The 27,759-nt window shown below is 36.8% G+C and overlaps 2 protein-coding genes and 1 long non-coding RNA gene across 12 annotated transcripts in view; 2 read left to right on the top strand and 1 right to left on the bottom strand.

Annotated features, from left to right (window-relative positions):
• The window catches only part of LOC147846549 (uncharacterized), a 1,651,758-nt gene that overhangs the window by 27,641 nt on the left and 1,596,358 nt on the right, over positions 1-27,759 (top strand). The gene's annotated exons all lie outside the window — the stretch shown is intronic.
• On the bottom strand, positions 556-21,744 carry ndufv2 (NADH:ubiquinone oxidoreductase core subunit V2). 4 transcript variants are annotated; one of them, XM_087238991.1, is made up of 8 exons: positions 21,639-21,744; positions 20,696-20,758; positions 17,534-17,596; positions 16,554-16,670; positions 14,746-15,019; positions 14,392-14,501; positions 7,184-7,260; positions 556-712 (listed from the first exon to the last, which is right to left on the bottom strand). In XM_087238991.1, the coding sequence occupies exons 1-8, from the start codon at positions 21,678-21,680 to the stop codon at positions 619-621; spliced, it is 840 nt and encodes a 279-aa protein (XP_087095117.1). In that variant the 5' UTR covers positions 21,681-21,744; the 3' UTR covers positions 556-618. The 4 variants fall into 4 exon arrangements, 2 of the variants coding, with proteins under 2 accessions (XP_087095117.1, NP_957041.1); NM_200747.1 differs by having other exon boundaries at positions 14,746-14,914; positions 21,639-21,724; XR_015477602.1 differs by lacking the exon at positions 556-712 and adding an exon at positions 3,246-4,287 and having other exon boundaries at positions 4,497-7,260; positions 14,746-14,914.
• Positions 23,774-27,759, top strand: part of acss2l (acyl-CoA synthetase short chain family member 2 like) — a 62,161-nt gene continuing 58,175 nt past the window's right edge. For 6 of the 7 annotated variants that reach the window (XR_015477800.1, XR_015477799.1, XR_015477798.1 and 3 more), the window contains exons 1-2: positions 23,774-23,975; positions 27,434-27,629. Coding sequence is in view for 1 of the 7 variants with exons in the window: in NM_001277117.3 (NP_001264046.3) it covers positions 23,816-23,975; positions 27,434-27,629 (356 nt within the window). In the remaining 6 variants the exon portion in view is untranslated. 7 annotated transcript variants of the gene reach the window in all.

The following is a 27,759-nucleotide window of genomic DNA, read 5'->3' as shown; positions in this document are numbered from 1 at the left end:
GATTTTATTTAAATGCATACAGCAATAAATGTGCACATTTTCATACAATATATCTGTGACGTTAAATTATAATCACTCATATGTTGATATTTTATTTTCACAAAAGTTGTTGCGCTTTCTATGCATTTAAAATGACAATGGCAATTTAAATTGATGCAAGTAAATCTCGATTGTGCATTATAACGAAAGTTATGAAAGGTCAAGCAACATAAAAACATATTATTAAAATAATAGCGAGATCAGAGCGTCGTAAGGGAATCACTGTGCATGTTCTGCCATTTATTACCTGTCAAAAACACACAGAGGTAAAGCTGCAGTACAAAATGACTAAAAATGCAGTGTAATAACTGGTAAAAAATCTCTCAAGTATTGTATTACCTTTGCACCCAACATGTGTTCAGAAAGGCCTAAATAAATCAGATTGTGTCCATGCAAACATGCTTCTTGTTTGCATCAGGATATTTTAATATGTACGCTTAATACTCTCCCATAAAGCTTCACCACTTTTCCACACACTTATTCATCATCAGAAAAGAATGACACCGGTCTCCAGAGTATAATTAATGATAATATTTTATTTACATACACGGCATGTGCGGCGTTTAGACGGAGATCAGTTTACAGGTCAGCTCTCACACCAACACCGGGTCCAGGAGGAGGTTCAGTCAGCGAGGTTAATCCTCCCGCCGGCTCACACGAGAAACGGCCGCTCCTGATGCAAACCACATCATTACAATCAATTTAAACACTACAACTAGAAAGTTTGTCACTTAATAGCTTTGATAAAATATAACTCGTTTATCTGAAATACCCTGACTTTACCTGAATACAGCCGGGGAAATAAGTATTGAAAGCATGTCATGTTTTTTTCGGGGAATAATGTTTCTAAAGGAGCTGTTGACATGAATTTGAAGCAGATTTTGGTAAAAACCCAAACAGTACAAACATAAAAATAAAACCAAACAAAAAATCCTGAAACTTAAAGAAACTTGTTCATGCTTTTATCAGCAGCAGGGTGGATTACTGTAACGGCCTTCTCACTGGCCTTCCCAAAAAGACAGTCAGACAATTGCAGCTCATCCAGAAAGCTGCAGCCAGGACTCTGACCAGAAGCAGGAAATAAGAGCACATCACACCTGTCCTCAGGTCTCTACACTGGCTGCCAGTTACATTCAGAATAGATTTTAAAGTATGATTACTTGTCTATAAATCACTAAATGGCCTCAATACAATATAGATATGCTCACTTTATACAAACCTAACAGATCACTCAGATCTTTACGCCCCATTCATACGGGGCGCCAGCGTCAACGCTTCCTATTCACTTTGAATGGGTGACGTCAGGCAATGCTGAACTGCATTGTGGATCCTTCGGCACCGCTTCTGAGGCATTGCTCGCTGCAGAAGTTGGGACTAGCTCAACTTTTCAAGCGCCGGCAGAAGCGTCAGCCAATCAGATCGCTGTATGCAAATACACCAGCTAGACAGTGGCCTAATGCGGACTGAATTTCATTGGCTGACGCTTCTCTGACGATCGCTTCAGCCTCAACTTCAGACACACCTTCAGTCAAGTGTTGAGGCTGAAGCCCCGTGTGAATGAGGCGTTAGGATTATATAAGCTAGAAATTCCAAGAGTTCAGTCAAGGCAGGGTAAATCGGCCTTCAGCTACTAACAGCGCCCCCTGCTGCTGGAATCAGCTTCCAGAAATGTTCAGATGTGCTCCAACATTAGGAACATTCACATCAAGACTGAAAACACATCTGTTTAGCTGTGTTTTTACTGAATGAGCTCTGTGCTGCGTCTGAAAGATAGCACTATTGTGTCTTTTCTTTTTCATTCACACGGGGCGTCAACGTCAACGCTTCCCATTCACTTTGAATGTGTGACGTCAGGCAATGCTGAACTGCATTGTGGATCCATCGGCGCCACTTCAGAGGCGTTGCTCGCTGCAGAAGTTGGGACTAGCTCAAATTTTCAAGCGCCGACAGAAGCGTCAGCCAATCAGATCGCTGTATGCAAATACACCAGCTAGACAGTGGCCTAATGCGGACTGAATTTCATTGGCTGACGCTTCTATGACGATCGCTTCAGCGCCAACTTCAGACACGCCTTCAGTCAAGTGTTGACGCTGAAGCCCTGTGTGAATGGGGCGTTAGGATTATATAAGCTAGAAATTCCAAGAGTTCAGTCAAGGCAGGGTGAATCGGCCTTCAGCTACTAACAGCGCCCCCTGCTGCTGGAATCAGCTTCCAGAAATTATCAGATGTGCTCCAACATTAGGCACATTCACATCAAGACTGAAAACACATCTGTTTAGCTGTGCCTTTACTGAATGAGCTCTGTGCTGCGTCCGACAAATTGCACTATTGTGTCTTTCTTTTTATTTTAATTCTTTTATAACCTGTTTTAACACATTTAAATCTGTTTTTTATATTACTTTATTATTTTTTAAATATATTTTCTTATACTTGTCTTTTATATTCTTATGTAAAGCAGTTTGAATTGCCACTGTGTATGAAATGTGCTATATAAATACACTTGCGTTGCCTAAAAATTGAATTGTGTGTAATAAAAATGAAATGCACTTTTCAATCATTAATAATAAAAATATTGTCTTTTCTAAAAAGATAGATTCGGCTCTGAATCATCTTAATGAGTTGTTATATTTATTTACAGTGGGAAAAATAAGTTTTGAACACGTCAGCATTTTTCTCAGAAAAGATATTCTAAAGGTGCTGTGACTAGGCAAGGGACGATAACCGTTTTCAAGGTATACCGTGGTTTGGAAACCACCAAAATTTTCTGTAATACTGTTTCTAAGGTATGTGTAAGATTTTTTGTATTTACATTGTTAAAAAGTTTTTTAGGACAACAGTATCTCCAGCAGAAAAGACATCCAAAGATGCCATTTTAAAACGTAAAGAAATCAGTGTTTTTGAAACTAATGAAGACAGCTGAAGTCTGTGACTTGCTTGAATTATTGAGCCCGCATGTTTATTGCTCCAAAATATGTTAAATGTTTCAAAAAATAAAATATATTGTGTTCAAAGGGAAAAAAAAGTTTAGTTTTTTTACCCAGACATTTAAAAATCATATATTTTAGAGCAGTGATCACAATACTGTGAAACCGTGATACTTTTATCCAAGGTTATCATACCTTCAGAATCGTATACCGGCCTATGCCTTGCTGTGACAACCAAGGAAATCCATGTATGCAAAGAAAACAAATTAATTACTTTACAAATGAAGTTATGCTTAATATAATTAAATGACGCAGGGAAAACGTATTGAACACATGAAGAAAGGGGGGTGCAGAAAGACATGGAAAGCCCAGACAGCAGCTGAAATCTCTCAGTAGTTCTTCAGCAACCCTCTGCTCTTCCTCAATGTAAATGAATATCAGCTGCCTCAGTCCAACATCTACATTAGCAGGAGGATGAGGATGAAACCAGAGTGGACATTTCAGCAAGACAATCATCCAAAACTCAGCCAAGAAAACTCTCAGATGCTTTCAGAGAAAGAAAAACAAGCTGTAGAATGGCACAGCCAATCACCTGTTCTGAATCTAATAGAGAACACAAAATAAAGCTCTGATTTGTAGACGAGACCCACAGAACATCAAGATTTTGACACTGTGTTGAAGTCTATGAGAAACTCACACCTGAGCAATGCATGTGACTTCATTCTGCTTCAATTCCATGTCAACAGCTCCTTTAGGAATATTATTCCCAGGAAAAAACATGACTTATTTTTCCCGCTGTATATATATGTTACGTCAGCATGATTAAAGTCTGCATAATCTCCACCTGTCCATGAAATACCAACAGTCTGAAATGGATATTATGGCCCGTTTCCACTGAGTGGTACGGTATGGTTTGGTACGCTTTTATGGCTGTTTCCACTATGAAAAGCGTACCGTACCAAACCGTACCATACCACTTTTTTCGGCACCCTTTCGAAAGGGTCCCAAACGGGAGAAAGGGTACCAAAAGGTGGAGCTACACGTGCAGCTGAACGCTGATTGGTTACAGAGATGCGTCACAAGCTCGTGGAGCTACAGAACGTAAACAAAGGAACCGCCATATTTTTTTTTAAATACAAAGCCGAGACATTACATGGAAATACTATATAAATATAAAAACCAGCCATGGATGACCCAGGCTCAAACAAACCTTGTCGTCGTCTCGATGAACAGACACACAGCAAAGAAGAATAATCTGCCCTGTCCTGTTGTTGTGTTATGAGCCCGTCTAAAAGTGCGAGCGGTATTCGCTTTCTTCCGAGAGCTCGCGATCGCTTCTATATTTGATATAATGAACTTCTTGAGCTGTTGATAATAACGTGTGATTATTGAAGTGTCTCTGTCATCTGATTCTTTCAGGGAAAAAAAGGACAAGCGCGAGAGTGAAGCGGGAGTGAAACGCGAAAAAAAAAGAGAAGCCGTCAAAACACAGGAGCGAAATTGTTTTAGCAACCTGAATCATGAACAAACTGCCATGTTTATCTTTGCCTTTTGGATTAATAAAGACTGGGAATGACAAAATGACTCTCTAACAGAGCTTACATGTGCTGCTGAAGATTACAGACACAGATGAGAGGTTTGCGCTGACTGTGGGCTGTATTGCGTGGGTTTTTGAACTCAAATAAGTACTAAATGTTTGCTGTGTGTAATTTTTCTGTAATTAATAATATATCAGAGACTGTAAGGGTCTGTCTGTGTTCATATATGTTGCATTTATATATTTATTTTATATAATTACAGACGTTACAGTAGGCTATTTTACACCGTCATTGATCAGCAGTTATAATCAAATCATGTTCATAGAAAGGTTAGTAATAAACATTTATACACAAGTATTTATGTGTATAAAGCATCTGTTTTGTGAGAAGTGCTGCTTATTATGATATGTGAACCACCCGTACAGCTTTACTGTAGACATTTTGTTCGAGCGAGCATGATGTCGACTTAAAATTTGTCATACACCACACCCACCAAAAGGTGGGTGGAAACTAGGGATGGGAAGATTAACCGATATGTATCAATACGCGGTCATGCGCGTGCACGATGCGAGTGCATCGGTAGAGCAGCAGAGGACGAATGAAATTTTGGAAGCAAATCGAGATGCATCGGTTTTTGCGAGATGCATCGTTTTTTTCCAAGATACAGCTTATATTTTTAATATAGAATGTATTTTTTATTTATTAACAAGTATTGTCAACCTGTTTTTGGCGCATAATTTAATCGACCTACATAAAGTATGCATTAGCAACGGGCTTGCGGATGTGTAGACTTACACTACAACTCAGTGTATCAGGTGTGCGGATGAAGCTAGTGGTGCGCCCTCAGAAAGCGCGAGAAGCAAAACAAACATTTTATTCCTCACTGAGTTTTAAATCTAAAGTATGGCAACATTATGGATTCTGCAAAAAGGATGGACGACTTGACAGGACAGATGCAATTTGCAAAATGTGCCGCGCATCTGTAAAATACACGGGCAGTACGACTAATCTGATATCTCACTTGAAGCGGCGCCACGGTGTTGTTGTGGAAGCATCTTCCAGTGTTCCTGCATCCCCGGCTTCCTGCTCTGCTTCAACTGTAGCTACCAGCTCCAAAAGTGGTGAGAAAAGCATTGAAAGTTTTCTCCATGCGCAACAGTTCTGCTCGCTCTACGGCAATAACGAATGCTATTGCATTGTTCATCTGCAAAGATATTCAGCCTAGTGTCACGGAGAACGAAGGTTTTAAACACCTCCTCCTGTTAATTTTTATTTATTTATATTTTTATTAGCCTGTTGTTTACAGTGACAGTGATGTTTCAAAGCAGCATAACACTGCTAGTTCACAACTTTAAGTTTTGAATATTTAGTGGCACAATATATCTTTGTAAAACTTGTTTTCATAGTTGAAAAGTTAAATCACAATTCTTGTTGTGCAATGCTAAACCTTTATGTTGAAAGAGTGCAAATATATACATTTATAATATATATTGCACTTATACATTCTGTTTATCTTGAAAATACTTAAATAATATGTGCTATATGTTCTAAAATGGCCCTCTACTGTAAACTGACACTCTGGCTCTGAAAGAAAAGCCAGTTTGTAAAAAAAGTCTTGGTTTTGCTTGGTTTATAAATAATCAAACTCATTCAATGGCACAGCATCCTTTCTTACATCATCTCATAAACTTGATCTAATTAGTTAGTGCTGAAATATCGCATCGTATCGTGATATGGGTGTGAATCGTATCGTGTTGCATCGCAATATGTCACAAATGTATCGCTAATATATCGGATCGTATTCTTTGTATCGAGATGCGTATCGGATCGGCATTATAGCTTAGATGCCCAACCCTAGTGGAAACGCAAGCCTGATAAAGGTGACCCGTACCGACCCGAACCGTACAGTACCGTACCAGTCAGTGGAAACGAGGCATTACATTTCTGACAGGAAATAGATATAGACAGACCAATCAAAACAGACTTGGCCAGCTAGCTGACCAACCGGAGCAGAATTGGCTAATGGAAGGGATGGCCTAAGAAACCCACTGAGCCCCAAATTGACTCAAATGAACAAAATGAAATCTTTGCGAAATGATTCTAATATTAAGTGCGGTCACAGTTTACAATAAGGTTTATTAGTTTATGTTAACTAATGCATTTACTAACATGAACAAACAATGAACAATACATTTACTACAGTATTTACTCATGTTAGTAAATGTTAGTTAATGAAAATACAGTAGTTCATTGTTAGTTCATGTTAACTCATGGTGCATTAACTAATGTTAACAAGCATGGACTTGGTTGTTAATAATGCATTAGTAAATGTTCAATTATGATTAATAAATGCTGTACATGTGTTGTTCATGATTAGTTCATGTTAGTAAATGCATTAACTAATGAACCTTATTGTAAAGTGTTACCTTAAGTGCATATTCAGAAAATGTCAAAGTTTTCAAGCCTCAAAAGGATTATGCCCATTGTAGGGAACTGAACCATCATATTAGGACACTCTAAAATAGACTTTTAAATTAGAAATGCTTCTGAACTCATGGTTGTGGGACAAGGAGGGAATCTAACGCCGTCTGAATCTTCATGGCCACTTAAAAATCAGTCTGGTGTTGATGAATTTTGATCAAGACATATCACGTCATATTAAAAGCTGAAATGTGTGTGTACCTGGGTCCAGGAGGAGGAACTCTGCCTGCCTTCAGCTCATCAATAATCTGCTCCATGTCTGATGGTTTAAGATCCTCCTAGAGACCCGAACGGAGAAACAGACATTAATGGAAGATTCATTTATTATGGCTCTTTCGCTGATCTCACAGATGAATCAAACTATTTAAAACTCTGCAGCAAAATCTATGAGATCATATTTACTACATTGAGATAATTGTGATAATTGTAATGTTTAAATATTCATTTTAATTTCCTTAATACATAATTACTAATGAGAGTCAACCCAAGTGAAAGACAAAAAGTTCCAAGCATAAAAGGTTTCATTTTTTTTTTTTTACTTTAAAATGGCATTCATTTTACAGAGAAAAACATTACTACAACGAAGCATAACTTTCAGCAGGATTATCAGGATTGCCACTATAGTTCAATTTTTTTTTTGCATTGAATAATTATAGGGGCGAGGCAGTGGCGCAGTAGGTAGTGCTGTCGTCTCACAGCAAGAAGGTCGCTGGTTCTAACCTCGGCTCAGTTGGCGTTTCTGTGTGGAGTTTGCATGTTCTCCCTGCCTTCGCGTGGGTTTCCTCTGGGTGCTCTGGTTTCCCCCACAGTCCAAAAACATGCGGTACAGGTGAATTGGGTAGGCTAAATTGTCCGTAGTGTATGAGTGTGTGTGTGTGAATGTGTGTGTGGATCTCTCCCAGAGATGGGTTGCGGCTGGAATAGCATCCGCTGCGTAAAAAACTTGCAGGATAAGTTGGTGGTTCATTCCGCTGTGGCAACCCCGGATTAATAAAGGGACTAAGCCGACAAGAAAATGAATGAATGAATAATTACATCTTTTTATAATTTTTAAGGGTATATCTTATTAGTAATCTTAAATATCCTATAAATCAAAAAGAAAGGTTTTCATTCCAGCCAAACCAAACTAAATAATATATTACTGTAAAACACTGCTTTAAAATATTATTGCTCTGTTAAAACACCTAGAACCTTTTTGAAAAAGAATAAAAATTTCACAGGATAGCTAATAATTTTGCCTTCAACTGTATATTTGAATCATGCTTAATGCAGAAGTATAAACCAGCCTCAACAGAGACCTTTGCGCACTTACCACTTACGTTTGAGAAACTCCAAATAAGCAGCTCAGCTCTCAGAACATAGTAAACATAGTAAGTTTATTTCTGCACACACACTATGATCTGCTGTTTTACTCCACAGAACTCCGTATAAAAGCCAGAAACTTTTCTTTTGCACAGGCCTATCTAAAGGGTTAATGCTGCCAACTGATGATCAACAATGAAGAATACACATTTACCTTTTTTCCAGCATGGAAAACTATCAACAATCAAGAATGCATGGTTATATTCTGTCAAGGCTTTGAAATTGAAAAAATCTCATTTTAATGAAAGGCAATGGGCTAAAACAGCCCCCCATATAACCAAAGGGTAGTGAATAGGAACAGTGCACAAAGGTTAGGTTTAATGGCTTTAGTTTTAGGCTGCATTTACCTTGCAGATGGTCAATTCCGATTTTGTGACTGTATCCGATTTTTTTTGATGAACTGCTTACATATCATCTTTAAAAGGGACTCGTATCCGATCGTCTGCATTTACACAGCCCACGCCAAAGGCTCAATGACCAGGAAAAAAAAAAAGAGCGGGCGCTGACTAACAGCTGATAATTAAAGAGTGCTCTTTTCTTTATTCTTGTATGTAATCTGTTAACAACGTTTGACAAGCCGTTTTACTATAGTTTATGACAGAAAGCTTCTCATTTGTCCATCTTCTTTTGGTATATAGGCTTTTTTAAACCTCTAGGCATCTTAATGTAATGTCCATGGCGTGATTTATGGACGTGATGTATGCACTAGTACAATACAGATATGCTCACTGAATACAAACCTAACAGATCACACAGACCTTTAGGATCATATAAGCTAGAAATTCCAAGAGTTCAGTCAAAGCTGGGTGACTCTGCCTTCAGCTATTAACAGCGCCCCCCGCTGCTGGAATCAGCTTCCAGAAATGATCAGATGTGCTCCTACATTAGGCACATTCACATCAAGACTGAAAACACATCTGTTTAGCTGTGCCTTTACTGAATGAGCACTGTGCTACGTCTGACAGATCACACTATTATGTCTTTCTTTTCTTTTTCATTCTTTTAAAACCTGTTTTAACATATTCTAATCCGTTTTTAATTTTTTTTAATTCTTTGTTTTTATTTTCTTATACTTTTATTCCTGTTTATATAAAGCACTTTGAATTGCCATCGTGTATGAAATGTCCTACATAAATAAACTTGTCTTGTCTAAGTTGGGGGCTATTTTCGCCCCATTGACTTCTATTAAAATGACATTTTTGGATTGCAAAGCTATGGCAGCATATAATCATGCATTCTTGATTGTTGGTGATTTCCCATGTTGGGAAGAGGTCAAGTTTTTAATTTTTACTGGAGATCATCAGTTACAGTGCACAAAAAGCTTAGTTTTTGGTTTTTATAAGGAGTACAGTGGTCCCTCGCTATAATGCCATTCACTTTTCGCGGCCTCGCAGTTTCGCAGATTTATTTCTACAGTGCATTATGATTTGCGTCCTGATTAGCGCATTTTGTTCTGCGACCTGTCTGACTGTAAACAGGACCAGCGTGTCCATAGAGGCGACCTAGGTGGGCGCCTAGGGCGGCAGAATAGAGAGGGCGTCCCCAACACTACCCTCACCTCTCACGCCCTCAGTTATATCCGTGTCTAGGGCAGCGTCCGCGACACTTCCCTCATCACCCGCGCCCTTAGTTATATCCGCGTCTAGGATGGCAGAATAGAGAGGGCGGCGTCCACGACACTTCCCTCATCACCCCCGCCCTCAGTTATATCCGCGTCTAGGTTGGCAGAATAGAGAGGACGGCGTCCACGACACTTCCCTCATCACCCCCGCCCTCAGTTATATCCGCGTCTAGGTTGGCAGAATAGAGAGGACGGCGTCCACGACACTTCCCTCATCACCCCCGCCCTCAGTTATATCCGCGTCTAGGTTGGCAGAATAGAGGGGACGGCGTCCACGACACTTCCCTTATCACCCGTGCCCTCAGTTATATCCGCGTCTAGGTTGGCAGAATAGAGAGAGCGGCGTCCACGACACTTCCCTTATCTACCGCGCCCTCAGTTATAGACCATATAGTTATAGGGCAGCAGAATAGAGAGGGCAGCGTACGCGACAGCTCCCTTGCCCCCATCAACCTCCCCCCCACCCCTGCCTTCCTTCACTTTAGGGTTGTGGGCGGCGTGACCGTCCTTTGCCTAGAGCGGCAGTTCAGCTTGCTCCGGCCCTGGCCGTAAACCACTCACAATCAATCTCCTCCATACCATGTCCTCCTGTACAGTACAGAATGTGTTCAGCTTGCCAAAAATCTTCGTTTGCTAGCAGTGTTACTTTGAAGTGTTGTACTGTATGTTTGCGAGTTTTTCCCCCACGATGTTGACGAAGCGTTCTGCACTGTCAAAGGCACCCGAAAAGAAGAGGAAGATGCTAACCATCGCACAAAAAGTTAAACTTCAGGACATGCAAAAGGAAAAACCATTCTATTACGGAATAAATAAATAAAGATCAAATTGTTTTGATCTTTAATTTCATTCTATAATACTGGACTTATTTTTCTAGGAGAAGAGTGTGAAAATGGTAATGCCTGTCTGAGAAAAGAGTATAAAGTGTGTAGTGAAGGGTTTTACAGCCTTAGAACATCGATAATTATTGTAAAAAATCACGGATTTCGCCTAGAGCTGCTTATTTTTAAAACAGAACTCGAGCGAATAACGAGGGAGCACTGTATAGTGTGTGTGTGTGTGGGGGGGGGCTCACAGAATTTAACATTTATGCACACACACTATAATCTACTGTTTTACCCCACATAACTGCACATGCACAGGCCTATCTAATGGGTTAATGGTGCCAACTGATGAACAACAGTAAATGACACATCTGACCTCTTCCCAACAGGGAAAACCACCAATAATCAAAAATGCATGATTATATGCTGTCATGGTTTTGCAATCAAAGAATGTCATTATAATGCAAGTCAATGGGGCAAAAACAGCCCCCAACATAACCAAAGCGTAGTCAATTTGAACAGTGCACAAGTGTTAAGTTTGATGGCAATTAGGTTTAGTCTTAGACAATAACTCTGCAGCGTTAAACCATTCGAGACTCTCCACTTTCTGAAAACACAAACTGGAGTTTAAACCGCACTGATCTCGTCTTAAGTCAACCAGGGTCATGCAGATTTGATCTTACGTTTCCTCCAGCACAATACAGAAAACCACAGCAGAGAAGGAGGATGATGAAAGTGTGAGCTCAGCAGACGAGCGAGTGAGCGGATTATTAGCTGAGCGAGACCTGCTAACCCAGTTCAAGTGAGTGAATCAGGTTAAAGCTGTGGTCACACTAGAGTTTGTGTGTGCAAAATTCTGTCGTGCGGAGCTACGAAAAGGGGCGGGATTAAACAAAATGATTGGACATTAAAAAAGGCGAGAATTGCTCCATGTTTTAAATTTCTGTCCAGAGAGGTCATGTTTTGATCCTCCATTGGTCTCACGCAGTCAAGTGATATGATTTCCCAAGTCAGAGTTTACAAAGCTTGAACTTTGCACAGCATCAAAAGATCAAGAGTTTGAGCCACTTGTACATCCAGGAAGGGTTCAGGAAAAGCAAAACAGAAGCGAAGAAACTCGACACAGAGGAACATGAACACCTCACTGCCCACTGGCGTTTCGGAAGTGTTAATGCAGACCAACAGAGACAGCGCACAGAAGTATAAATGCACAGCTACACGCGTTGCATGCGCCGTGGGTCACGCCGGTCACTTGACGCAGAAGTATAAACCAGGCTTAAGTACGTGCGATTAAAGTTGCTGCCCCGTTTACTCTAGCTTGCAAATGTATTTAGTTGTGATTTGTTACTTGTAACCGCGTGTGCTGTATCAGGTTAACTCTGTTTTCATGTCGCGTGTAAAGCCACTTTGTAATGTAATGTAATGTGTATTTATATAGCGCATTTATTGTGTATGGCCATACACCCAAAGCGCTTCACAATCATGAGGGGGGTCTCTCCACACCACCACCAGTGTGCAGCATCCACTTGGATGATGCGACGGCAGCCACAGGACAACGGCGCCAGTGCGCTCACTACACACCAGCTATTGGTGGAGTGGAGAGACAGTGTTAGAGCCAATTCGGTGGAAGGGGATGATTGGGAAGCCATGATCTTAAGGGCCGATAGAGGGACTTTGGCCAGGACACCGGGGTTACACCCCTGCTCTTTCACGAGAAGTGCCATGGGATTTTTAATGACCACAGAGAGTCAGGACCTCAATTTAACGTCTCATCCGAAAGATGGCGCCCAGTGACAGTATAGTGTCCCCTTCACTTTTACTGGGGCATTAGGACTCACACAAACCACAGGTTGAGCGCCCCCTGCTGGCCTCACTAACACCACTTCCAACAGCAACCTAGTGTTCCCTAGTGGTCTCCCATCCAGGTACTGACCAGGCTCAGCCCTGCTTAGCTTCAGTGAGTAACCGGTCTTGGGCTGCAGGGTGACATGGCTGATTTGGCATCTTTGAAAACGAGACACGTGCCACTTTGTTTACGGACCTCCGAGGAGGAGGGTAATGGGTGTGTGTGTGTGTGTGTGTGTGTGTGTGTTGTGTCCTCCGAGAAGGAGGGTAATGTGTGTGTATGTGTGTTTTGTCTTCTGAGGAGGAGGGTAATGTGTGTGTGTGTGTGTGTGTGTGTGTGTGTGTGTGTGTGTGTGTGTGTGTGTGTGTGTGTGTGTGTGTGAAAAGAGCAGGTAGACTGTGACAAGCTAGGAGATCTCGCCAGTTCTTGGAGTTTTTGCTCAATAAAATAGTCAGTCGTCTGTATTTTCAAGTCCATCGTCTGTATTTACATTCACCCACTGGCGGCCAAAATCCACGCCTTACACTATGAAACGTGTTTGCACTGTGACTACTTTTATATTGTTTATTAGCTGCTGGGCATTTCAATCTGTCTTGCGCTGAAGGCAGTCAGTGTCGACCAATCGCAACAGACTTGTCATCACTTTAATCAGCGCAGATTAGCTTCGCGCTAAGGAGGGGTTTGGGAACAAATGAATCACTGGACGATTCATACGGGAGTCGCTGGGATAATTAGGTAAAAATAAATGCAGATTATAAGACCATGAAAGTGTTTTTTGACCTTGCATGCATATTAGACTGTTGTTGGAGACCCTTACTACCAAAATATGACCCTATTTCATGTATAATAGGAGCTCTTTAATACTCATGTCCAGGGCTTTACATTAACACCCGCCAACCCACCAAATGCAGGTAGATTTCAGCTTAATTTTAATTTTTAATGTAAATAATTTTTACATTGTAGTTTTCTTAAAGCAGGGTTCGACTCGACAATAAGGATGGCCCAATATGCGTGCGAATGTGATCTTAGAATCGAGAAACAGCACGACTGAAAACAACTGTGTTCGCGCGAGACAAAGCAGGTGAATACCGTATGAGAGGATGATTACTCGCGCGCACAGGTGATGTGATGCGCGACTTTGAAGCGTGCGCGCTCCCGTTTACTTGCGCTTTTTTCCGTTCGCTTGCGTTCAGTTCTTTTTGAAAAAGACTAAACAAAAAACGATGCTCGTGTACACACAGTCCTGCTGCTTTTAAGAGCTCAAGATTAAAAAAAAAATATATATATTTGTAAGCAACAGCAGCCGTCACTGCTTTCGTTTTAATCATTCTCAGGCACGTGATCATCCTTTCACTATCACTCGTGGTATTTTACCTGCTTTCTTTTGCTTAGTTATTTTTGTTAATATAGTTTACTTATCATCCTTTACAATAACATTTCTTTAATATGAGATTAACCAACCATTTGTGTGTAGTAACTGCTGATCTGGGACAACACAACATCTAAATCAAGTCATTTTAGCATATCAAAGTCACATTTATTTATATAAAATATATTTTCCAAACAACAAAATTGTGGCTAGTGAAAATGGCTAGTGGCTAGTAATGTTGGTAATCTACTAGCCACAGTGGATGGTGATCAAAAAGGTTAATGTAAAGCCCTGCTCATGTCAATAACATACAAATCATGTTTACTCCATGTTGACATTAAAACTCTCATCAACACACACTCAAAAACTAAAGTTTGTGATCACACTCACATAATAGTTATCGTTGATTTGGACCATCGGTGCGTTCACACAAGCTCCGAGACACTCCACTTCTGTCAGCGTGAATAACTTATCTGCTGTGGTCTCCCCGACTTTAATACCTGAAAGGAGAAATCACCTTTAAGTTACCAAATTAAACACAAATCATCGATTACTACTTTTCAAAAACTGCTTCTATTCTAGCTGAAACAAAACAAATCAGACTTTCTCCAGAAGAAAAAATATTATAGGAAACACTGTGAAAAATTCCTTGATCTGTTAAACATCGTATGAAAAACATCTGAAAAGAAAAAACTTCAACTGTACATTGACACTGTAAGTGTGTTTATTAGTGTCTTGGATTACCCAGTTTGTTCTGGATGGCTTCCAGGATGCTGTCGGAGTCACACAACATGCACGGTGTGGTGGTGCAGATCTGGATGTGGTATTTGCCCACCGGCTGACGGAGGAACATTGTGTAGAAAGTCGCTACTTCATAAACCCTCATAGGAGCAATGCCCAGGACCTCTGCCACCTGCAGGACAAACACACAATCACAGCACGGAAGAGACCAAAGAGGGAGAGGGAAGTCTGGGGTTCTCTCCTTGACTACTGCCCCCGCAACCCGGCCCCGAAAAAGCTGAAAAATGAAAAACGAACAATAAAAACAATAATTTATTATAATAACAGAGTACAATAGGACATCAGGCGAGGATTTATTTGAGTAAACTAAAACTATAAACTATTTTAGTGTCTTGAAAGAAAGATTAAATCAAATAATAATAATAATATTTAACTATAATTAAAACAAAAATTATAAAACCAATAAAATTACAGTATAATCCTAAGCATATTGAAAATAACACAAATTGTCATGAAGTAAAATGTGATTTACAAATATTTAGATCACCAATTATTATTAAAAAAATTATATTAACATGATCATTATTTTACATGAATACCAATAATTTCATATGATGTAATGTTTTAGCAATGGAACATATTAAGGTAATTTAATTTAATGTACTAATTTAACTGGTTTCATTAATAGATGCAATTATGAAACATGAGTGGCTTAGATTAATATACTGCACAAAATTATATACATTTTTAACAACAAATGTTTCATGCATCAATAAAAATATATAAATATAATACCCTCTAAAATAAATAGTCAGATACTATAAAAACCGATCAAATAAATCTAATCTTTATATTTATTTAAATAAATAAATGTTACCTGAAATAAAGCTTTTAAATCTGTTCATTGAATTTCTTAAATAAAATATATTAAATAAACAACAACAACAAAAAACTATCCAGTAGAAGTGCTCCGATCAGGAATTTTTGGGGCCGATTACCGATCACTTGAAGCCATATCGGCCGATACCGATACCAATCACTGATTACAGGGTCTAATTGAAGCCTGTTATTAATCATGTTTTTCTAAATGTATATTACAAATATTATATGACAATTGAATTTATCGACAAGCAACATACTAACCTAAAACATAGCAGCCTGTGCTTGGTTAGCTAATAAAAAGTTTAGGGCAGAGATGCCCAAACTAGGGCCCACGGGACAAAGTTGGCCCATGATAACCTGAGAAGAGCAGCAGAATGTTGGGGGTGATGCATTTTATAAACATTGTCATTTCTAATTTTACCATAACCTTTCATTTGTTTGATTTAATTTTAGGCTACAGGAAGCATATTTGCATTAAATCATTTAAAATTAAATGTTGTGAATGAATCAGATTTTTTTGAATGAACATACTGTTGCTTAACAGATAGAGCACAATTCAGAAGTCATCGGTGAGCAGGTGCAGCTTGACATTAAACTCCATTGTGTTATAAATTGAATTGTTATGTTTTTATCATAATTGGCTCATTATAAAATGTAATATATATTTATATTGAAGTCAGAATTATTAGCCCCCTTGAATTATTAGCCCCCCCGTTTATTTTTTCCCCAATTTCTGTTTAACGGAGAGAAGATTTCCTCAACACATTTCTAAACATAATAGTTTTAATAACTCATTTCTAATAACGGATTTATTTTATCTTTGCCATGATGACAGTGAATAATATTTGACTGAAATCCCAAAAATGTCACTATACAGCAATATTTCCAGGTGAGTGGTGCTTTTTAAACGTGTCTTAGTATCCTCTCACCTTGTTCATGGCAGAAATAGGAAGCCATCCATTCTGCCTCTGAGCCAAATCCAGCACAGGAATAGTAGCGGCCGCCTTGTGTCCCTCTGGGTAATTATTAATGATGGCCTCAACTCGCTGTTACAAACCAACACCAACATATCATTATCAACATACATACATACATACATACACATCCACATGAAGCTATTGAAATATTCATTAAAGGGCTGCACAATATATAGTTTTAGCACTGATATTGCAATGTGATCATTTACAATAATTACATGGAAAGTATATGCAATAACAGTCTGGATTATAAATGATGCGATTATAATTGATGCAAGTGTCTTTAGGAATGGCAAAGAAAGCGTTCTTGCAGGACTCCCAGAGTTCATAAAGACTCTTTGGGTTCATCTTCAGTGCCTCCTCCATCTTACCCCAGACAATAATATCTGGTGACTGGGCTGGCCAAACCTGGAGCACTTTGAAATTGTGCTTTCAGGAGCTTTGATGTGGAGGCTGAAGTATGAGAAGGAGCGCTATCCTGCTGGAGAATTGTCCCTCTCCTGTGGTTTGTAATGTAATGGGCAGCACAAATGTCTTGATACCTCAGGCTGTTGATGTCGCCATCCACTCTGCAGATCTCTCACACGCCCCCATACTGAATGTAACCCCAAACCATGATTTTTCCTTCACCAAACTTGACTGATTTTTGTGTGATTCGGGTTCCAGTAGGTCTTCTGCAGTATTTGTGATGATTGGGATGCAGTTCAACAAATGATTCATCTGAAAAATTCACCTTCTGCTTTTCCAAATGATCAACTAGAAGTCAACTAGATTTTTCCAATATTGTGCAGCCCTAATTCACACTATTTATATTATTAGGGAAAAGAAGCAAACTGTGGCATAGTAAAACAACAACAAAACAGCAAAAAAGGGGTTATGAATGACCTCCCTCAAATAAGATCCTGTTATGACATTAAAAAATGTATATTCACCTTCATGTTTTCAGGGGTGAACTCAAATGGGGTGTCCGGATTGTTTTCTGGTGTGTCTCTGTGCTGGAATAATGAACACAGAGGAATAACCCATCAACAACAAAAAATAAACAACTGCAAAAAAATATGAGCCCAATATTGTGTTTTTCTTTCATTCATGCTCTGAATAATCCAACAAATTATTGATTTGTATGTAAAGTGTACTCATGGGTCAAAAAATGCTGGTATTTGAATCAAATTACATTGAAACGAAGTTGTTATTAATATTATTTCATGTTATAACTAGGCCCACCCAGAATCTGCGCACAAAGAAATACACAGATTTGTTTAGCCCATCATTTAGTCTATTTACTTATGCAAATGTGTGTAAATATATATTCATTCAGCTATTATACAAAATGTATTACCTAATATTCAACGGGTTATTATTTACATGTGTGTATTTGCTATAAATGGACCTGTTGTCTCCTGTGCATGCACTTGAGTTTTGCCGAATAGATTCAAAAAGTGTGTTTTCTTTGAGCAGGTGCATTTAAAGGTACAGTTTATATATCTTACTGCTCGTATTAAAAGACAAAATTGTATCATTGTGTTGTAAAGTCAAATAAAAAATCATGGAAAGCATCATCAATGCACATCAAATTGAATTGATGTGTCAATGACATGATAATCAAAGCTGAACCATGATACCAGTGTGATACACCTCTAATGTTGTGGTATACAAGCTTAATTGTTACACTAAATGGCAGTTTATTTGGGGTTTTCTATGAATCTTTATAAAAATCTATGACAGTCATTATATACATTTATACAGTTGAATTCAGAAATATTAGCCCCCTGAATTATTAGCCCCCTGAATTATTAGCCACCGTTTATTTTTTCCCTCATTTTCTGTTTAACAGAGTGAAGATTTCATCAACACATTTCTAAACATAATAGTTTTAATAACTCATCTCTAATAACTGATTTATTTTATCTTTAAATAATATTTTACTAGATATTTTTAAGACACTTCTATACAGCTTAAAGTGACATTTAAAGACTTAACTAGGTTAGTTAGGTTAACTAGGCAGTTTAGAGTAATTAGGCAAGTTATGTTATAACAATAGTTTGTTCTGTAGACTGTCGAAAAAAAATTAGCTTAAGGCTAATAATATTGTCCTTAAAATGGTGTTTAAAAAATTAAAAACTGCTTGTATTCTAGCTGGAATAAAATAAATAAGACTTTCTCCAGGAGAAAATATATTATCAGACATACTGTGAAAATTTCCTTGCTTTGTTAAACATCATTTGGGAAATATTCAAAAAAGAGAAAAAAATTCAAAGGTCAAATAATTTTGACTATATATATATATATATATATATATATATATATATATACATATATACATATACACACACACACACACACACACACACACACACACACACATACATACACATTAAAAAAAAAAAAAAAAATATATATATATATATATATATATATATATATATATATATATATATATATATATATATATATATATATATATATTTATATATAAAAAGTGGACAATTTATTTACTGAATTCCACTTGAAAGCTGTAATGTACTTTTTTTGTTTTGATGCTTTAAAATCCTCTCATGTTTGATCCATATCAACCATTCACTCATTTTCCTTTAGATTAGGCTCTGATTAATCAGGAGTCACAACAGCGGAATGACCACCAACTACTCTAGCATATGTTTTATGCAGCAGATGGCAACCCAGCACTACTAATAGACCACTATAATAGGCCTGTCATGATATTTATTTTTTTGTTGTACGATATATTGCACCAAAATATATTACAATAAACAATATTATTGTCATTTTAAGACCATTTTATGCCACTCATTATATAATGCCAGAATACACTCTTACAATGAACACATCATATTTTATTCTTGAGAATATTAAGTTATTAGGGTATATGCTAAAGCATGCTAATAGGACCTTTAATTTGCCAGTAATCTGGGTTAAATCATTTTCAGTGAATAGTATGCCAATGCAAAATCAGCGCGTTTAAGGTCTGCTTTCTTTAAAAATCAGGGATCTCCACTCTCTAAGTGATATCTTAGATCTGGAAAAAAAAAAAAAAACGTTTGAAATCGAACTTTAGTGACTCAGTACAAGCCAACACAATAGAGATTCAGCATCTACATTTAATAATGTTAAAGAGGTTTAATATGTATTTATTAGATTATAAACCTTAGCATTTTGTTGGAGTGCAGTGAGTGCACTATTCTGTGCTTCTGAATGGCTGTTTTTACATTTTTGTCGTGTTTTGACTGGTGCAAACAGCCAAACTGCTCCAAATCTCATCATGTAGTGTGTTGTTAGAACACGGGGTTACAACCTGCTTACCTAATGTTGACGTTCCTAATATTTAAATTATTTGCTAATTAATAACCTCTTCATGTGGAAGCCTGAATTTCGCGGACGTTACTGTCCACCGGAGGTCGCTTTTCAGTCAAGAACACATGCTTTGAAAGCCTTCCTGACTGACTGACTGACTGAATGAATGAATGAATGAATGAATGAATGAATGAATGAATGAATGAACGCAATACATCGTTTTACACCAAGGCAAGACTTTCTTAAACATATTACGGTATTTGTAAGCTTTAGAAGAGTCAAAAACTTACCTACAGCACCTTTACGAGTTGATTTGGTTCAGTTCAATAACTATTGCAGTTTTAACAATTGTGAAATCAATTTAAATCAGCAATAAAACTATTTTACTGAAAAGAAAACACTGTCGTCATTCAAGTTTTGTTGGGGTAATGTTGGCTTTATATTCCCACATTTGGACTTTCTCCTTAATAATATAATTTCAGAAAAGTATTCTTTGCAAACTCTAATCATAGTATCATCCAATAACTATCAAAGTACAACATTGGTTCTATTTATCTGACTGTGAACAATGTTGTTTTGACGTCATATTTACATGTGATTTCAGACCGAATATTCAAGTAAAGAAATAAACGATACAGACTAGTAGTCATTGCTAAAAAATGAATGAATGTGCGAATACAAAAACAACTTTACCTCAATATAGTGTCGGTGAGGTCAAATCCCATGTGTCTCATATATTTCAATACAAAAATACTGCAAAACAGACAACACAAGTAGAGTCTCACCACAAAGATTCCTCCTGCTCCTGCTCGAGCTGATGTCTGATGCAGACTCCGCACCTGCCTCGCCTGAAGAACAATAAAATCATAACATTATATGTGACATTCTACTAGAAACTTACATTTTCACTTTTAAAAAACGTGACCGGGCCTGACTTAAGCTTGTCATCCTCACAAAATCATACAAAAACAGGCATAAAATCATATAATTCAATGATAGAATGCATCCTTGATCACTGTCAGCTTCTCTTCCATTACTTTCAAGAAACATGGGGACAATTGTAGTTTTGTTTGCATTATATATTTATTTGTAGAATTTATTTAAAATTTCATGTCTTTAATCAGGTGATGTGAAAGATAACAACTTAAATTGCTATTTGTGAAGTTTTTTTTTTCTTCAAAATAGCAGTTTTTAGCATAACAAAACTATTGAAGCTGTAGGTTTAGTTGGGCTGAGGACGAGGAAAATAACAGAAAAACATCTGAGAACCAAATAAATGACATGTTCCTTTACAGAACAACTCACATACATCAACTATTAGTCCATTTTAGATTATTTTGAGACGAAATAGTTTTTATTCACTGTATTTACGTTTTTATTTCAGGGACAGATAAGATACGTTTCTGGTCGAATACCCCATATAACGTTACACATTTATTGATCGATTCAGTTTTACCGGTTACTTAACCAGACATAACTTTAAATAACATTTCGTTAAGTAAGAAACGAAAAACCTTCACTGCTTTCAAAGACTGTCTAGTTAAATATGGAATGATTAAACAATATTTTACTGACATATAAACACTACCAGGCCTGATGATTAGCTGCTAGCACATTAGCTTCATGCCCTTGCACAGATGTCAACACTGTTTAAATCGATACGTCTAATGCAGTATATCCAAATACCTCACGAATAATTCGATTGAGAGATGTCTTAAATAAACGTACCGTATATGAGACGGCAGAGCGCAGGGTTGAGGATAAAAACATCTTTTTAACGCGCTCGGTCACACTAAACACAAGCAACGGCAGACACCAGATCGCGAGTTCAATTGAGCGGGTCTGGTTCGGTCTGGTTACGTATGCTGGCTGTGAACTATGAGTCTGTATAATAGAACACCGAGCGAAAGATAAAAATAACACAGACGCACATTGTGTTCTTGACATGCCAGGATAAAAATAACGGAGACAATTAGCGCGGATGCTTGTAGAAAGTCTTTGTAAATGCTGAAATCAAGTGCTATAAAATGTAAGCATGGTATTCTTTTCATATTCGAACCTAATCGGATGGATAAGTATAATAATAATAATAAAAATGTACAATGAATAAAATATAATATATAATAATATAATATAATATAATATAACATAATATAATATAATATAACATAATATAATATAATATAATATAATATAATATAATATAATATAATATAATATAATATAATATAATATAATATAATATTATATGATTATATAATATATATAGTGTAATATAATTGAGCTACTAATAAATTCAGATAAAGTATTTTGTGCAAAAATTTTTTTATCTAGAGAAAATTCTATTATTTTGTAAGAAAAGGACATTGCTGTTGGAAATAAACTGGAATGGAAGACGAAACCTGCAAAAACAATAAATAAATAAATAAATAAATGAATAAATAAATAAATAAATACCCAAATACATAGATAGGCGAGTAAATAAATCCATAAATTCCTGCATAAATAAAACTACAAATGAATAAATATGCAAATAAATAAATAAATAAATGTATATAAAAATTCCACAATATCCTGCATGAATAAATAAATAATAGTACGGGCAGGTAAATAAACTACTTGAATGTTGGAAGAATAAGAAAATGCTTAAACTCTGGCCACTTTTCCATCAAATCTCAGCGTAGGCATCATTTCCAGCTCTAAGAGTTGGAGAAGAACCAGTAACAATAGAAGACAGATCAGTCATGAAAATCTGGACACAGAAACTTTTATTTTATTTTCACTAATATAAATTTTTTATTTATTTTTAATCAAAATACTGTATATACATAATTAAAAAATAGAATGACTGTGTCATTTTTATTCTTATTTATAATGATAAAAACCTCTTTAAGGTCTAGTGTGTACATGAGTCGTGGAAATGTGGACACTTTATATTCATTTATTGTCCAATTTAAAAATATAAAGAAATCATTTATGTTTAATCAAAATACACACATAAGTTTGAATTTATAAAACAAATGATCATACGAGAATATTTTTAAATGCCCATAAGGACTAGTGTGAGAGTGTTGTCAGTCTGTTTCCTTGTTATTAATTCTAAATATTTCTTTACATCGTAATTTATAAATAAATATGTAAATTAATTCTGACATATTTTTTATATTTTAAGACATCATTTGTAAATTTAAATATTCAATTTATTAATTAAATGTAATGTTAGTTTGCTAGAATTTATTATCAACTAAATTTTTATTATTTCTATTAATTATTAAAATCGTAAAAGAACAAAAATAATTAGAAAATAATTATTAATTTAATCAAAATTGATATATATATAAAAATAATTCATCTGTTTCTTTTTGTGTGCATGTGTGTGTTTTTATGTATGTGTGTATTTATATGTGTGTGTATATTTGTGTGTGTATATGTATGTGTGTGTGTGTTTGTTAATGATTATGTGTGTATATATGTGTATATTTGTGTGTTTACGTGTGTGTATCATAGACTGTAAAATATGTATGCAATGTGTATGTATGTTTGTATCTGTGTGTATATGAGTATGTACTGTATATGTGAGTGTGTCTGTATATGAGAGTGTATATATGTGAGAGTGTGTCTGTGTATATGTGTGTGTATGTATATTTATGTTAATGTATCTTTGAGTGTGTGTTTGTGTGTGTGTGTGTGTGTGTGTGATCATCCGTCAGGCTCGTGCGTCCCCGCCCCCTGCAGTGGGATCAGCAGCCGAGCAGCCACTCATCCAATCAGAAAGGAGGAGTGTAGAATGTGGCGCTCTGATTGGTGGAGGCGGAGCCGAGCAGACTGAGCAGGATTAAAAACAGGGTACCACATGCTCAGACACAATAAAGAGCTTCATCCACAGACTGACATCCATCCTAAGAATGTCTCCCGTTTCAGACTCCACCAACACGGCTCTTTCAAGCCCACAGGAGCCCGAGGAGAAGATTTACCATCCACCCGACGGCATTTTCACTGACGCGCACGTGCCTGACTTTGACGCATATCTGGCTTTATATAAAAAGTCAATTGAAGAGCCTGAAGGTACGTCTGATAGTACTGAAGACAAACAGTTACGCAATCCCCATTATATGCAATGTAGTCATGTTACTATTATATAGTAAAACAGATGCTTTAAAAGTATACGTCATGGTGCTGTATATCTTTATTGGTCACACTTTATAATAAGGTCTCATTAGTGAATGTATTTACTAACATGGACATTTACTGTACATTTTTTAAAATTGTATTCCTTTGTTAAAGTTAGTTAATTGAAATAAAGTAATTCATTGTTAGTTCTTGTTAACCCAGTGCATTATGTTAATTCGGATGTTAATAATTTACATTTACATTTAGTCATTTAGCAGACGCTTTTATCCAAAGCGACTTACAAATGAGGACAAGGAAGCAACTTACACACTAGAACTATACTATAAGAGCAACAATGAATAAATGCTGTAGGCAAGTTTCAGGTCTGTAAAGTCTAAGAAGGAAAGTATTAGTAAATTTTATTTATTTATTTTTTTTGGGTACAGTTAGTGTGATATCCAGAGAGGCAATTGCAGATTAGGAAGTGAAGTGGAGATTAAATAGTTGAGTTTTTAGTCGTTTCTTGAAGACAGCGAGTGACTCTGCCGTTCTGATGCAGTTAGGGAGTTCATTCCACCAACTGGGCAGATTGAGCGTGAGCGTTAGCGAAAGTGATTTCTTCCCTCTTTGGGATGGAAACACGACGTTCATTCACAGAACGCAAGTTTCTGGAGGGCACATAGATCTGCAGAAGTGAGAGCAGATAAGAAGGAGCAAAGCCAGAAGTCGCTTTGTAGGCAAACATCAGAGCTTTGAATTTGATGCGAGCAGCCACTGTCAGCCAGTGCAAACAGATGAGCAGCGGAGTGCCATGTGCTCTTTTAGGTTCATTAAAGACCACTCGTGCTGCTGCGTTCTGGAGCAGCTGAAGAGGCTTGATAGAGTTAGCTGGAGGCCCGGCTAGTAGAGAGTTGCCATAGTCCAGTTTGGAGAGAACAAGAGCTTGAACAAGGAGTTGAGCTGCATCTTCAGATAAGAAGGGTCGGATCTTTCTGATGTTATAGAGTGCGAATCTGCACTCTATAACTGCACTCTATAATGCATTAGTAAATGCTGAACTATGATCAATAAATGCTGTATAGTATTGTTCATTATTAGATAGAATAAAGAAGAGCCTGAAGGTATGTTTTTTAAAAAGTAAAATTACACACCTCCCAAACAAGAAATCGATCAGGTTTTAGAGACAAGACTTTGTAAAGGTGCAGTCTCTAAAATTTCTAAAACATTTTTTTCATTTATTAGACTGTTAGATTCCTCGTCCTTTTTTAAAATAAAGCAGAGCTGGGAATCAGATCTCAATCATGTTTTCACAGACGAGGAATGGTCCAATGCTCTGTCTCATGTACAAACCTCTTCTATTTGTGCTCGTCATACCCTTATACAATTCAAATTATTGCATAGAGTATATTGAACTAAGGCAAAATATCTAAAATTAACACTGGTTTTGATCCAATTTGTGATCGGTGTCGACAAGCTCCAACCACTCTTCGTCATACTTTCTGGCTTTGTCCAGCGCTAAGCACTTTTTGGGCATCAATTTTTAAATCAATTTCTGAATGCTTTCTTTTAGATATTAAGCCATGTCCCCTAGTAGCATTATTTGGACTTAACCCTACAAATGTTTCTTTGTGATCCACACAATCGAATGCGCTTGCCTTTTGTTTAATAATTGCTAAAAGGCTCATAACACTAAACTGGAAAAATCCTTCCCCACCCAGTTACATACATTGGATGCATGATCTGATGCAGTCTATGCAAATAGGAAAGATTAGATATACAGTTTGCGGTAATACTGAAAAATTTGACACTATCTGGCAACCCTTCCTCTTACACTTTAAAAATAAAAATAATAAATAAATAAACATGTATATATGTATGTGTATGCAAGTATATAGCTGACTTATTTTCCCCGCCCCTGGCATAGTTATGAATGGAGAGTGTTTTTTTAAATTAATTTTATTATAATTTTTAAAAAATATATATTATTATTTAATTTTCTACTGCTGTAATTATATTATATTATATTATATTATATTATATTATATTATATAAATAGTGTAATATAACTGAGCTACTTATACATTCAGATAAAGTATTTTGTGCAATTTTTTTTTTTATCTAGAAAAAATTCCCTTATTTTGTAAGTAAAAGACATTGCTGTGGGAAAGAAACTGGAATGGAAGACGAAACAATAAATAAATAAATAAATAAATAAATAAATAAATACCAAATTATAAAAAAGAGCAAGTAAATAAATCCATAAATTTCTGCAAAAATAAAGCTATAAATGAATAAATATGCAAATAAAAAAATTTATATAAAAAAAATCCACAATATCCTGCATGAATAAATAAATAATAGTACGGGCAGGTAAATAAACTACTTGAATGTTGAAAGAATAAGAAAATGCTTAAACTCTGGCCACTTTTCCATGAAATCTCAGCATAGGCATCATGATGCATATCATCATGTATGCAAGTATAGAGCTGACTTATTTTCCCTGCCCCTAGCATAGTTATGAATGGAGAGTGTGTTTTTTTTAATTAATTTTACTATTATTTTTTAAATATATATCATTATTTTATTTTCTACTGCTGTACCCTTTGAGTATTTGTATTTATTTATTCTCTGTACTGTTGTTGTTTTTGTTGTTGTTTTTCCTTAATGCATGAGTATGTAATTATATTGTTTTATTCGGAGAGAAAGAAAGCGTGAGCAAAATTGTATTCTACCACCACATTGGAGCAGTTGATGTCTAATGATTCTGTGCATCAGATGCTGTGGCTCTCTGACTAACATATTTCAATAAAAAACAAAGTTAAACTAAATAAAAAAGTAAAATTACATTTACATAAATGAAATGTTTTCAGAGCAGTGCATGTTTTTAGTGCTTTTTGGTTTTGTGATTGTTCTAAAAGATTTACATATACTTTGACGACATTCACAAAATGGGTAAAGTTTGGTTTACATCAAGCCCACTTTTTCTTATGTACATGATCTTTTCCTAACAGAATAAACAACTGAAAATGATATTGTCCTTTACAGTTCAAGTTCTCATTATCAAAATAAAACATTAACAAAACACCCCATACAAATGTTGGTGTGGGTTTCCTCTGGGTGCCCCGGGTTTCCCCCACAGTCCAAAACACATGCGCTATAGGTGAATTGATTAAGCTAAATTGGCCGTAGTGTATGAGTGTGTATGGGTGTTTCCCAGTACTGGGTTACAGCTGGAAGGGCATCCGCTGTGTCAAACATGTGCCGGATAAATTGGCGGTTCATTCCGCTGTGGCGATCCCTGAGGAATAAAGGGACTACGCTGAAGGAAAAAACATTTGTGCATGCATAGAAGTGAGATGAGCCGTTTTTACATGCGCAGTGCAGTAAAAGTGTTGATTTACCATGCTTTGCAGAGTTCTGGGGTGATGTTGCTCAGGAGTTTTTCTGGAAGACGCCTCCGTCGGGACAGATGTTGCAGTATAACTTCGACATCACCAAGGGGAGTGTTTACATCAAGTTCATGGATGGAGCAAAAACCAACATTTGCTACAACGTCCTCGACCGGAATGTGCACGAGAGAAACCTGGGAGACAAAGTGGCTTATTACTGGTAATCGAACACGTTCGCACTAAGATAATAATAATGTATTTTTGGACATCACTTCTATTATGTAATGCATGCTTGATCTAATTTGATAGTAGATGCACTTCAGACAAGAAGGTTGCTGGTTTGAGTCCCG

This window comes from Danio rerio, chromosome 2, assembly GCF_052040795.2.
Source record: "Danio rerio strain M-AB ecotype USA chromosome 2, GRCz13ab, whole genome shotgun sequence".
NCBI lineage: Eukaryota > Metazoa > Chordata > Actinopteri > Cypriniformes > Danionidae > Danio > Danio rerio.
The sequence above is the reverse complement of the archived record's forward strand: the minus strand, read 5'-3'. Positions and strand labels throughout refer to the sequence as shown.

Coding starts and splice junctions, on each gene's coding strand:
- ndufv2 (XM_087238991.1), bottom strand. CDS start 21,680: ATGTTTTTATCCTCAACCCTGCGCTCTGCCGTCTCATATACG. Junction 20,759..21,638: donor GCTCTGCCGTCTCATATACG/GTACGTTTATTT, acceptor ATTGTTCTTCAG/GCGAGGCAGGTGCGGAGTCT. Junction 15,020..16,553: donor CTATTTCTGCCATGAACAAG/GTGAGAGGATAC, acceptor TTCATTTTTCAG/CTTTTTCGGGGCCGGGTTGC.